The sequence below is a fragment of the Labrus bergylta genome, chromosome 1 (assembly GCF_963930695.1).
Source record: "Labrus bergylta chromosome 1, fLabBer1.1, whole genome shotgun sequence".
NCBI classification, from domain to species: domain Eukaryota; kingdom Metazoa; phylum Chordata; class Actinopteri; order Labriformes; family Labridae; genus Labrus; species Labrus bergylta.
The window spans coordinates 22398723-22413169 of NC_089195.1; the positions used below are offsets into that span (position 1 = coordinate 22398723).

Consider the following 14447-nt stretch of genomic DNA (forward strand, 5'->3'; position numbering starts at 1 on the left):
TCCCTGATTATCGTAGCAGTCTTCATCTGCAATCTCGACCACAGTGACAGATTATTACCACAAGGATGCTGTCTGCTCAGTTATTATCTCCTAAACGCTCACCCTGGACCCCTCCCCCAATCGCATCCTGACTGTATCCTGCTTATCAGTCATTGTGGTGCATGCAGAGTGGCTTGGATTTCTTTATAATATTCTATCCACACCCTCCTCAATTAACAGAACAAACAGGAGCTCCGATGTCACGCGAGAGAAGCACTTTTATCGGGAAGTTGGAGGAGCACAGTCTGAGTGGTTTACTGTTGTAGCTGCAAGTGTTGGTGGCGGAGGGAGGGGCGGAGAGGGGTGTACAGTGGTGGCAGCAGCATTGACGGGGAAAGCATCCTCATAGCACAGCAGCTGAGGGAGGGGAAAGACACAAATGGAAAATGTGGCAGACAGAAGAGAAGTAGTGGCAAACGATGCATCCTGAGTGGGTTTTGCGATATCAGAGGAAGGTGTTTTGTGGAACAGAGTGAGTTTGGCAAATAGGGGGGGGGGGGAGCTACAGCAGGCGGCGCATGCTGTTCAGAGATACAAGTATAACGCTGGAAGTGGATTAAGTGGGAAGAAATCACAGGGGAAATGGAACAACAAACTGTACTTTCAAACTCACGTGCCCTTACCGTGGATTAAAGTGAGTGTTGGTTTCTTTCTGTATATAAAACCATCCTGATCTCAGCCGCGGAGTACCTGTGGAGTAGCATGTGGAATACATCTGAGCGGCTGAACAACTGAGGGGATTCAGAGAGAACCAGACAGTAGCTGCTGTTTTGCAGCTTTCTTTTTCCTCTCACGTCTTCTTACCGCCCGAAACAGTTCGGCTACTAATGAGCAAGTCTATGTGTGGCTGTGGCTGCAGCATCATCTCCTCTCTGATGAAGAGACTGGGCCGCACTGCTTGCTGCTCAGATCTCTTCTCCAGCCAGACTTCAGAACAGCTGCACCGCCTGGCCACTGGCTGCCCACCTCAACCAAAGGTAATCCGTGTCCCCGTGCCTCTTTATCGGCTGGCTGTTTGCATTCTGTTATCACCGGTGTGCAAAGCGTGAAACCTACAGAGCTTGATGGCATGTCAAAAACCCCACATGCTAAGTCCAGTGTCCCTGTTTATCTGCTTCCTAAAACTATTTTTCAGCCTCAAGGAGTGTGCTACCAGGGAGAGCAGCAGCTCAGTAATTGATTATTTAATAGACGCAGGTGATTTAATGGTCGTCTTGCTGCCTTGACAACAGAGGACTTGCTTTCAGCTGGCCGAGTCATTTAAATGGATGCCTTCAGACTGCCTGTGGTTTACAGGGATTGCTGCCCCACATCAATTGGAGGAAAAGCTTTTCCCTAATGGAACAAATAATAGCCAAACAAGATTGTGTGCGTCTGAGTGCTTGTGTGCATGTGCCAGCAGTGTGTAAGCAAGGGTGTAACTTTTGCTCTAACTAAGGCTTCAAAGCAGGTGCTGCTAGGGTTCCTCCCCTGTTTCAGTGTTTGTTATGCACGTGTAGTTGTTGGCAGGTACTGACGGGGATTTTAAGACCCTTCCAGTCTTTCTGGCAGTTGGCCATTTCCACAGTAGCAGAGATTGATTCTTTTTAGTTTCCACCAAGATTTAAGCCCTCATGAGTAATGATAGAAAATCCACAAAGGAGAATGTTGTGGTATTATTGGGCTGTTGCATGGATACAATTTTGAAAGAAAAAGAAAAAAAAAAAGATGATGATTGACAGTCATAGTCCTTTTTAGATAAAATCCTTAATGTCTCCTTTGTATTGTGTATTTATTGTTTTCCCGGGAAAGCATTGTCACAGAATAACTGTGAAATGAATGTTGATATGTTTGGTTCCTCTTTAAAACAGCTCAGGGAGTTAGGTTTCACTCTCTTCCTCTGAGACATCACACGGCTCCTGCTGCAAATAGAACCATCGATTGATAGCTTCTGTATTGAACAAGAGACACAAAGGTATCAAAAAACAGGGTATTTATAGGATTTCTTGACTTTGTAGGAATCCTTGTAAACATTTTTTTAATAATGAATCTCCTGGCTCAAAGAATTCCATTTCAAGAAATCAAAACCTTCATTAACCCTATAGTTTTTTTTTTTTTTTTTTTTTACACTTTTTTACAGTCATCAGGATGCAAAATGTCAGGGAGCTTCAAATCTGCGTTCCTCTGCTCAATCTAATTAATGTCCCAGTGTTAATATTTTTAGTTTAAGTGTAGCCAACATACACCCTACCTGTTACTACAGTTTGTGCTTGTGCAGCCAATATTTCCTCTCTGTCTCGCTCTCTCTCCCACTGTTCTATTAAGGTCACTTTGCTGTGATTTATCGCTGCCATTTGGGTGGTGTTCTGCTCAGTCTTTGACTTTCTTTTCCTTGTTCACACCAGGGTTATGTGCTTGTTATGTCTGGTAGCCTTGAAACGACTGAGCCTCTTTAAAGTCAAGTTTCATCTTTTTCAAAGCTGAAAATCATTTTCACTTGTTAAGACCCCCAATCTCCGTTTTCACAGTTAATCAGCAAGCACAGAGTCTCCCCATGAACACAGTGACCATGAATGATTGCAAATAGTTATTATTATACCCAGCTTTTTACAATGTATATATAACTCCAAACAATCACATCATACCTGTTGGCATGATGTCATCAGTTTGCAGTTGCCTCAGTAACTGGAATAAGAAAATGTTCTCCACCTATTAAATCTTTCTATCGTTATAAAATGGTGCTGACGGAATTCAATAAAGTTTGTTCTGTTACTTTGACTTGCAATCTTGAACTCTTGATTGACAAAAATAATGTCTCCCCTCTCAAAGTCACTGTACTGAGGGTATTTAATAGGAATAATTTTTATTCAATTTCAAAACATTTCATTAATAACCAATATAAATGGAACGGGTGTAAGTGAAGGCACTGAAGCGACATAATTAACAACAGATTAATAAACATACTTCTGGCAGGAGGAACTCTATATAAAGATCAAGTGAAAAATATGGCTGTTTGCTGTCACACATGCAGCTTTTCAGGAATTTTGTGGAAGTGTGAAAGCAGCTTTAGAAGCACAGAGGACACTGGCTAATGAAGGGCGATACGGTCCAAAACATTTTATCCGAATGGGGATGCACAATATTTGTCTGAATTTGTTTCTGTAAAGAAATACACAAACTAAGTAAGTTCTAAGTCAAATCCACATGGACCAAATTGTATGTCACACAGGTTACAAACAGCTAGCTGCACAATGTCAGCATGTAGATGAAAATGACATCAAATTAAACTGTTTGTGAAATAGAAACAGTAATGTCCAATAAAAACGCTTCTTAAATAAATGTAATAAAAAATGTCCCTTTCCTGCAAAACAAAATACAAATAGCTGTGTATTTTGTTATTCAAGTGTTTTTTGAGGGAGAGAGTTGGAGCAGAGGGAAGAGGGGCAGACGGTGAGAGGAGAAATGTAAGAACTGGCGGCTGTACGGAAGAAATGTAAAATGTTATTTTAACACAACATAAACTACATCTCGTTGAAAATATATCGATTTATCGTAAACACTTGATATTTTGCTCGCCCCTACTTTAGACTATAGTCTACTACTATAGACTAAGCTTTACCGACTTGCTCTTGTCGTACTTTGAATTTACAAAGATTTTATAACACCTTTGTGCTCGGATCTGCAGCTGTTGGCAGCTGCTTTGATGATTTCCACCCAAAGTTTGGGAAAACCTGTTGCTCCCAGCGTGTTAAGAACTCTGTCTAAAATCATCCAAGAGAAGCCCTCTCTCACTGAAGTGGCCCCTGTTGAGTCTCTAAACAAGGCTAAAGTAATGTCTGTGTCTGCCACAGCTGTGGCTTTATCTGTGAAGAGCCAACTTGGCAGTCCAAACTGGGGAGACCCTAAGCCATCCTCCCATCAGCAGCATGTTGCACTCCCAGAGAGTCCAGCACTCATTGTCAAGGCTGGTCTACATTCATCTCAGAGAAAAGGGAAGACCTTTTAGCCACTTAAAATGTATTATTTAATGTGCTACAGGGAAAACTTACAGAGAATCTGTTTGAATTGTCAACAAACTAAGCCAAGAGTGTAAAGATTTCTGTCATTTGGAGGCAAATAAGACATATTGGCACGTAACATTTCTCTATTTGCACATACAGAAGTGATAGAGCTATTAGCATTAACATTCACTAGTAGTATGTTTTTGGGCAAACCGACAAATATAAGCTTTGAGTTCCTTCACTGTTTGTCTGTTTTAGTCCCCACAATACCATGGTGAACGTATCTTTAAAAAACAACATCTCTCTCTCTCTCTCTCTCTCTTTCTTTTGGGGCCTTTTTATGCCTCTTATTAGAGAAGGGACAGTGGATAGAGTCAGAAATCAGGGAGGGAGTTAGGAATTACATGCTGGAAAAAAACCACAGGTCGGATTGGTACCCAGGGTCGCCCACAGGAGAAGAGCCTTCTTACATGGGGCACGCGCAAATCAGAGAATCGAAATAGGCCAAGTACTACTGGTGCCCTAGAAAGTGACTCAAGTTTATGTTCAATAAAGCTCGGGTCTAAAACTTTCAATCTGTGTGGTGTCCTTTTATGTTTTCGGTCTCCATGTTTTGAGCCTTGATTTAATTATTTTGCTTAAATAAGCTGTCTGAGGCACCTCATGTCAACACAGTCTACATGTTAGCTTACTTGCGTGTCTGTGTCGCTGTGCTCAGAGCATGAAACCTTGTGGCATGTTTCTGTAAGATTTTCACTGAATCTTTTTCTGTTGTTGAAAGGACCAGTCAGTAACCAATCACGACTGAACAGGCGGAAAATCTTCTGATTAGGGTCAGCAGTTGGTCAAATGGTGCACCACTAGAAATGATTTGCTAGAAACATCCCTACATGACACACCTACATGTCTTTGACACTTATCCAAGCACATGTCCTTGGATCATAGTTTCATAACTTAGGGGGGAAAAACAAATCTTATTGTGGGTTTGTTGTTCTTCGAGGCTCTTCATCCTTTGTCTGCACTGTTTGTACATTGTGTTGTTCATTTATTTCAGACAAACTCACACCTTCCCTCCTCAGCTTCCTTAAGCTATTTTTGCCCACTTCATAGCTCTTGAAGGACTAAGAATAGAGTGAAGAATGAAAGCTGTGTATGGAGTACTACATGTGCGAAGTCTTCTCTCACTACAAGATTTGTTGGACTTTCATATCTGTTGTATGTTTAGTAGCGGACCCAAAAAGATATTCAACCATAATGAAGGCTTCATCACAACTGCAGTTTTCTAAATGTAAAATCTCCTTTCGCTTATTCAAAGAAGCATTTTAGTTAAGGACCTTTCCAACAAAAAGTGTATTGATAACGTTTCAATGAAAGAGTAACTCTTTTATAGCTAAATCTGAACAGTCCTTTACCAATAAATGAAACACAACTAACAGTTACATTTGTCATGTTTAATCACCAGCACGTGTTTTTTTTTTTTTTTTTTTGTGCGTCAATCTCCCATCCTGTTTGCTCACAATAGTTTGAACAACAATAACAACAAGAAACACTTTTCATTCTATAAAGGAAACTAATTACAAAACATCGTTGGTTCCGGTAAAAGGCAGGGACAACTTAAGCTATTCATAGCCTTCCTCTTCTTGCTCACAGCAATGAACCAGCGGTCCCGAGGGTGGGGGGGCTCTGCAATCTGAGATAGGTCTAATGCTTCCCACCACAGCAGTGCGACCATACAGAGGAGACATGCCTGACAAAGGAACGAGTGACTTTTTCTTCAAGGTCAAAGCAATTGGCTTTTCACTGAGACTGATAAAATATGTGAGCCTCTCAAATACATTTTCTCATCTTGCATGTAGCACATCGAGGAGATTTGGAAACTGCAGTCTGCATGGCTGAGCCTTAATTTGTTACAGTTAAGATTAGCCACAGGCCTCGTGGGTATTTAAAAAGCCCATTGGCACCTTTTAAAACTATTAGACCAGATTATGTTCAATTCAACGGACCAAATTGTACTATTTCTCAGTGACATGTGTGACCAGTGGTGAAAAGCTGGCCTAATGTGAGCCTGATAGTGAAACCCTGAATTCATCAATGGATCAAGAGGATAAAAGCTTGAAACCAGAGAGAACTGTTTACAAAATTAGACTGAAACATTTCCAAACCCATACCAAATGTCCTCCCTCTGTGTCTTTTCAAGTAAAAACAATAGTTTGGACGACCAATTTGATATTGATGTGAACCACTTTGTAAAGCAGGGGAACGTTGATTGATAACAGATGTGACGTTCAATGTATCTTTAGGATGGAGAAATATAGACCTTTCTGAATCGTGCACTGATTTTGCCAAGGTGCCTTTTATCATTTTAATTTCAGGGAATTTAACCTTAATATACATTTCAGCTGTGATGCTCGGCTGAATATCCTGCAGACAGTGCTGAGAGTATTGCAAACAGCGGAGGCTGCGCATACTCTGCTGGATCAAAATGTGATAAAACTATTTCTAGAGCATTGTCAGTCACAGTGCTTGACACTCTCGAGGAGGGAACGAATTTGCATGCTACTTACTCACCCCTCAACCACTTTGACCTCACTGAAGTCAATGAGTCACACATCCCACCACTTAACTTAATTTACATAAGCCTTTCTTTCCACTTTAATGCTGAGTTAGTAGAAACAGAATTGTGTGTTTAGTTGAAATAATTTTGAGTATTTTTAAGATATGTAATTTTGAGCCTATGTCCTGAATTAATGCATTCTGAATTTACTGAAGAGAAAAGGAGATACAATGCCTTTTTTAAAAACACCTCTTTATTCATTTTATTATTTATTTTTTTAACTACCATCATTTTGCTTTATTTAAAGTCTTTTTTATATAAAGACTTTTGACATCACCATGTGTACAAACTTTATTTTATTTTTTTGTGATATCTGAGCTTCAGTGATAGCTTAACACTTCCATTCAAAGATACATCCTGGGGTGAAGTGGAAATAGAACTTGTGAATCTAATACTTTCCATCAAAGCGTTTTTATTTTTTTGTAAAGCTAGTTATACTTCATTACACTAGAGATAGGACAGATCCAATCTGATATCGGTATGTCATTAACATATCAGACTGGTGGCTCTGGTCTACATCACAAATCAGGAAAGATTGTCCGGCACTTTCAACCTTCTCAACTCGCACAGTCTCACTTTGAAGACATTAAGACTGAACTTCAAGTGCCCACAAATCATCTACATCAAGATGTTCAGACGAGATGGAACAACTCCTTCTATTTGATGAAAAGTACAACTCTTTCACTTCAGTTAAAAATATTTAATTTGAAAGCCTTCCAGCTGTTGCTGCTACATGTTTGTGTGTGAAGCCAGCACAAACTCCAAATACATTTCTTTGGAATTATTTAAATTGTATGCATTTTTATTTAGCTTTTCTTAAACACAAGTTACAACACCTTGAAATATTATCGAACATTATGAATATTTTCATCCAGTTCTAGTGCTGAGAATCTTGACAGTTTAGAGGCTCTGCTAAGTGTGCTGCAGATGGTGCTGATGTAAAGTATGGAGCCAGAGCCTGCACTCATCAACTACTTTACATCGTGCACCACTGAGTTAAGAACAACAAGCATTGTTTTCTACATTATGTTTACCAATACCAGTTTATCTGTAATATTAGTCCTATGTAGACCAATATGTCAGTACTTGAATGTGCATCACATAGCCCACTTTCTTTCCCAGAGACTCTTACATGTTATTCATATCAGGAAAACAGGACAAACATTGTTGTCTGTTGTATTCCAAGATTATGTGTTTTTCACACTTCATCCTGAAGAGCAGTTTGCACAGGTGGGAGATCTATGCAGAGTCTGTCTGTGGAGGAAATTGCAGATTTTGCAGGGTGTAATGGGATATAACAAGATGACATGAATCACTGCTTCCAGTCTAACAGGAAACCACCTGTTATTTATTTAAATAGCTTCTAGAAATATAGGAAAATAATATGCAATGTGGGTTTGTGCCAGATTTGAAGAACAACTGGAGGTGCTGCAGTGTATGAGGTGGCAAGTATTAGGGGGATGTTTGTGGGATATATATTTGTTAGGTTCTTTCTTTGGATATTATTATTAAAGTACTGTAGTATTGAACCAGTCTGTTAATACTGTCACATAGCGAAATACTAAACACTGATGATAGCTATAGTAAGTACATTTAAGCTTTTATTGCTTGGTCTTTCAGCCTGTGATCACTGAATAACTTTCTAGTTCATGTGTAGTACTTACCTGTAGCATGCTTTGTTTGAGCTAAAATCACAGAAAACATAATGTTCTAAGAGCACTAACATTCACAGTAGAGCTGTCTTTCTGTCTGTAGGAGTTGTTGTAGCATCACATTACCCTGAATTCACCCATCAGCATTTATATCCAAGGAGAAAAAGCAGAAGCAGTGTTCCCCTTCCAACAGTGTGAGCCAATCTTCTTTACAGACACGGCTAATGTTTAGTCTGCACTTCCCCTCCTCTCCATATTTCATCTTTCAGTCTCCCTTTTGTTAGTTGCCCTTCAAACAGAGAATTACATTGCAGTTACAACTTTGCATTCAGCTGCCAGTAAGTGCAAGAACATGTGTGGACTCAAAGAAACTGTAGCTCCAAAGTAACGACGCCTTGATGATGACAGATTAGCACTGCTGCATGTCTGCGTGGCTGTGTTAGAGGGACAAGCTGTTTTGTTTTAGATAGAGCTCTGGTGCATAAACAGTGTGTAGTTCAAGACATTTCAGAGGCATACTATGTGACTTCTGTGTTTACTCACCATGTTTGCCGTCATAAACTAGTGAACTCGCAGCAGCATCATCACAGCAGATTTAGAAGATCTGCAACATGTCTTTCATCTGTCAGACGCTTGTAAGTAGACACTACAAATCTTAAGGAGAGTTTTTTGGGAAAGCTTCTGGTACATTTAGACAGTGTTGAGCTTTTGTATTTGACAGATTGGACTTTGTTTATTGGCTTTGTTGGAAGCTGAAACACTAGGAGCTCTCAAGGCTTTTCTCCTCTTCCAAGCGCTGTGTGATCTGAGGCCAAACACAATCACTCCCACCTTTTTGTCCTCGTCTCCTGCCCACAGCAAATGTTTAATTATTTTTTATTAGAGGCAAGAATGGAATGTGAAGAGGGATATTCACATGTTTCTTTAGAGGAAATATGCAATGAGCTTGCCTTTAATACAATGATGTCCAAAAAGAAGCAGTTGTATAAACAATTAACAAATGTTGACCATCTTTGTCCTTTTTTCCTTTTTTTCTGTGTGTCTCTCTGCAGAATGCCAAGCCCTTCTCCTCCTCAGACAGCCTAGCGAAGGTCCAGGAGGTAGCAAGCTGGCTTTTGGAAATGAACCAGGATCTGCTGTCGGGGGGCAGCAGCAGCAGGCGGAGTCGGGGTCCGGGGGGTCCGGCAGTGCGAGGTAACGCCTCCTCTACGGCCCGGGCACCTCAGCAGGCGGCAGAGGAGGGGGATGAGGATGAGCACATGAACCGGGTAGTAGAGGTGGAAGAGCAGCTGCAGCAAAGGGTAAGACCAACTGAAACATGTACAGATGTCAGGATACCATTTTTCCTTTTTTGATACGGATTCCTTTTCCTCGACCCGAGTATTTGCTGACACCTAGTCCTCCTTGGGTACTAGAGCAATGAAAAATATTCAAATCATCATAAGTGTGAAAAAAAACCTGACATTTTGCTAGCTTTCATGAACCTAAAACCTGACCCACACTAAAAGATTTATAACATTATTATTTTTTTTCGCTTTTTGTGCCTTTATTTGAGAGATAGGATAGTGGATAGAGTCAGAAATCAGGGAGAGAGAGAGGGGAATGACATGCGGGAAAGGAGCCACAGGTTGGATTGGTTGCAGTGCCACCACTGCCCCAGATTTAATATTTTTTTAACAGATTTTGAAGATGTGAGAGACCCCACACATGGCCACAAATCATAATAGATTAAAAAGATTTGATCCTATCGTGTGGAGAACAATCATATGACTAAACAGCAATCCACACAACAACAGAATCTATTCATGACTCCAAACTTTAAAAACTGGAAATCTTGTCTTTTGCTGTCAAATGCAACTTCAGAATGAACAAACATGGCAGGAAGACTAAGTGATCGTTTTTTGAACTACTTTTTTCTGAAAATTCACTGAGAAAAAGAGTCAAACTACGGGTGTAAGTAGTGGGGTACATGTTGAGGGGAGTAAAAATTACTTTGCTGGAGTTGTAGTGCTTCCTTCTTCAGTCAGCTTGTTTCCTAATTAGTAGGGATGCCCCGATCACATTTCTTTTGTGCTGCTGATTACGATACCAATAATCACTGAGTGTGATCTGCTGATCCACTGCCCACACTGATCATATTTTGTGTTTGTTATAGCAGCAGATTTAGCAGTAGGTCACTACGCTTGGCTTTGTAGTGTACTTGTACCTCATGCAGGTGGCAGCGTTGCCTGATAAAAGGACCACAAAAGTCATCCTGATTCATGATTTTACTTTGTTCAACAGAGCAATACAAAAACCCTCTCAAGGAGCAATGCAACAAGTATACTGCAGTTAGAGCAACTGAATTACACAATGGGCTGATTCATTAGATACATGTGTTAATTTATGTGAATTAATTAACACAGACTGAAGAAAAATTAACAAGCCTATTTAATAGGCTAAACAGTGCAAATAGTCTAAATACAGTGCTTCTCTCAGCCGCAGACACCAGGGTATTAACCACAGGTGATCTGCTTTGGTGACTTGTCGCATTAATTCGGATTGACCAATCAAGTATTTTTTATAAAAAATGGCTGACAATGAACCGTGGCTGATCAGTCGTGCATTCCTTCCAGTTATTCTTTTGTTTCACATGATAATTCACTGATTGCATGCTCGGCTGACCTCGGGGTACCCTGTTATCGGGATTATAAACATTAAACGTGTAATAGCTACGATTTGAAAAGGTTGCAGCCCTGATGATCCTCCAAGCAGATTTTGATCACTGTTAACACCTCTCACACCACAGGAACATCTGGCAAGTTCATATTAGGACCATCAGAAAATCATAACTTTACTTGCTTTTTCTGAAGGAGGGAATCAGGTCCAAAATCAGCCCGATTGTCTTGGAGTGTGTACTCTGCTAGCAATGCACTGTCGTTATTTTTTACACAATATCGTTTCCCTTTTGTCAGTTTAGGAGGCTAACATAGGTATTGTTGTACAGTCACATATGCATAGAAGAATTTTAAAGATAAAGTTGTGGGTTTAAACTAGATTGTTAGATTATGTTGTGAAGAAAGAGAGATCAATCAAGTCTGATTGTGGGGAAGTTGCTTAAGGTCTGCATTTGTGTAGGTTTCTAGGAACTTTTAGACAAGATTATTCTCGGTATAGAAGTACCACTAATAGATTTTTTTCATTTTGTATCCGTTTCTTCAAAGCCCGAGGCGTCGCAGGTCGATGGGGAGAGAGAACAGCCATGGGTGCCATCTGATACAGGAGCCAGCAACGGCCCCCGAGGAGACGATGAGGGCGAGGAAGACGAAGAGGGCCCTCCGAACGAAGTAAACGGAGGAGACAAAGGAGCGCGATGGATGTGGGGGTCCGAGCAGAGGCGGCTAAGAGGCCAGCCCCTGGGTGAAGAGGAGGAGGAGGAGGAGGAAGAAGAGGAGAACAACAACAGCAGCAGTCACCAGGAGGAGGAGGAGGTGGAGGAGAGGACAGAGGGAGGGGAGGAGCAGGGAAGGGAGGAAGAGGAGAGGGAGGAGGGCGAGGAGGAAGAAGAGGAGGACGAGGACGAGGAGGAGATGGACCAAGACAGCGATGATTTTGAACATTCGGCTGAGAGTGGAAGGGAGGAGGAAGAGGGGGAGGAAGGAGAAGGGGAGGAAGGGCTGCGGTCTCCCTCTCTCAGGAACAATGTGTCTGCCCCCAACAACAACCTGGACTCTGGTTGTACACACCAAAGCTCTTCCAACAAGAAGGTAAGCACAGCTGCTGTCTCTTTGATGGTTTTCATTGGAACTTGTTCAGCTTCCTCTGAAGAAATAGTCCCAGTTTAACCAGCTCACAGTGAGCAGGTAGCGAGGACTTTATCTGGAAGGGATCCTGCTGTTGGAAGTTTTCAAATGTTTTCTACACGTTAGGAATCACACACAAAATTCCGTTCACTTCCACAGTGATTGTCAGATAAGGCAATTGCATGGCTTGGGTGCTGCTTGTATTATGTGAAGTTGTTTACCGGCAGTGTTTAATTTCTCGACATTGCTGTTAAAAACTAAATCACTATATGCAGCACTGGGAGTAAATGGTTTATGTTTAATACAACAGCTCCCTCTGTTGGGATAAACGTGTAACTGCAACACACAGACATGCAGCGTTACCTTTTAAGAGAGTGGCAACGCTTTCTACCGAAGGATAAAGGATTTGAAACAGCTTTACAAATAGGAAATACATTATAGATGTATGAAAAATATGGACATAAAAAAGTTTGGATATGATCTAGGCTCTTTAGAGATGACAGCACTGTAATACGAGCTTAAACATAAACTAGAAGTGGATGGAAGAAGACTTTTGGATGGGAGAAAGGATAAAAGATTTATAAGGCTTACCTCCTCAACTACCCAGCCTGATGTATTAATTGATGTGACCATATTCCTGTGTGGTATTCTTGTCTCATCCTAACAACATGCTCCTCCTAAAAGGTTTTATTACATAACATCAGGCTGCAAAGTACATATAACAAACAATACAAACTTGAGTTCACTGCAAAATAGTCTTTTAACAGATAAGTTATCTGAAGTTCATTTTGTCTGAACTGATGTCTTTATTGATGATCAACAGGATACTGTTAAATGTTTCTGTTTGTGACTCATTGGAAAGTATCAAATGTATCTTCAAAGGCAAAACCACTTATGAGTGTTCAGTTTTTGAGATGTCAAAGTGACAACAATGGAATAATAAAAACAGGTGATGTTCAAAGAACAGCAGTTAAAGGTTACTGTTTCCACTAGGGCTGGGTATTTCCCACAACCCCATGAATACAATATGTATCACAGTACAGAGACCATGATACGATCGTATCATGACATATCTTTATTGTTGAGAATAACAGCAGAGGCATTTTGAGGAGCCCACAACTTAAAACACGTCATTTCAGGTCCTCAGAGATCCTACAAATACATTAAAATATTTTAACCCCAGAGCTGTGTTCTTGTGAACTGCATCATAGGTCAACTATCTTTTATAAACTGTCTTCAAAGCTTTGCAGCCATATCGATTCTGTAACATCTGCAGACTGCAGCGATACATGTGTTTGTAAGGAGCACAGTCTTAATGTCAACAGGTCATTTGTGTTTACTTAATGGTTTAGGAAATATGTTCAGCCAATGATGTGAATAATGAGCATTATATATTTAAATCCTGCTTTAAGCTTATGTGACGTTATGGTCAAACAGGACTCTGCATCATCATCATCATTCTCCTTGTCTTAATCAGTAGAAGGTTACAGTTGGTGGTTACCTGAAGAGTAAACAAGGCTGTTACTTTCGGAACAGGATGAAACACTTGATATTTTTGTATCCTGCAAAGAAAGAAGCATTTGTTCATTAAGAGAGTTCAAAGAATCTTTTAGGATTCTAGAAATACCTGGTACATAAAGGCCAGTGTCGAGTGTTGTTGAAAGAACCTTTCAGATACTGATTGTTTGTACTGCAACACAAATATAATGCTAATCCATGATCAACACGATTTGAATGCCAAAAACTCAGTTGAAGCAAACTCATTTGAGTCTATAAATTCTGAATAACATTTATCTCCAAATAAAGCAGCCTCAGCGCATGGTCCCACTCACAGCTGTCAAATCATTGAGTCAACAAATTAAGGATGATCACTATTCAAAGTAAAGAGGGTGTTTTCTTCTTTCTGTCTTCACATTTACTTTTTAGCAATTTAACCAAGATGTATTCTGGCACCACCTTGAGCTGCAGTTTTTGATGGAGAGACGGCACGGGACAAAATAATGACAGCTTAACAGCCTCCTTATGATTACTTCATTCATTTATAGAATGTACTCAAGTCTGATTTAGAACACGTTGAAACTTCGAGCATGCTCATGCCTCTCTGATTGATCGCCGTCGTAGTGAGTGACGAGGAGAGAGAAGTGAGATGTTAAAAAAAGGCAAGTGTAGATTCAGATCTTTCCTCTCTAACTGAATTCATGTCCTCGGTTCAAAAGGCCGTTATGTCGCGCAGCATTGGTGTGTTGATGTCAATGCCGGTGTCTCGTTTCAGTGTTGACTGATGGCGCAACTGTTTGTGTTGAAGTGACCTTCACAACAACACCTGTACTTTAATAAAAAATGAAAATGGAGAACACAGAGGCATTTTGTTGAAGATAAG

At 40.5% G+C, this 14447-nt stretch overlaps 1 protein-coding gene across 4 annotated transcripts in view; it reads left to right on the plus strand.

The window, feature by feature from the left end:
- fbxw7 (F-box and WD repeat domain containing 7) overlaps nt 1-14447 on the plus strand; it is a 119816-nt gene that overhangs the window by 29245 nt on the left and 76124 nt on the right. For 3 of the 4 annotated variants that reach the window (XM_065956863.1, XM_065956867.1, XM_065956871.1), the window contains 2 exons: nt 9338-9586; nt 11489-12031. In XM_065956863.1, the coding sequence (XP_065812935.1) occupies nt 9407-9586; nt 11489-12031 (723 nt within the window). In that variant the 5' untranslated portion in view covers nt 9338-9406. Of the gene's footprint in view, nt 1-851; nt 1017-9337; nt 9587-11488; nt 12032-14447 lie in introns of those variants that run through there. The other variant, XM_065956859.1, reaches the window with a different exon arrangement.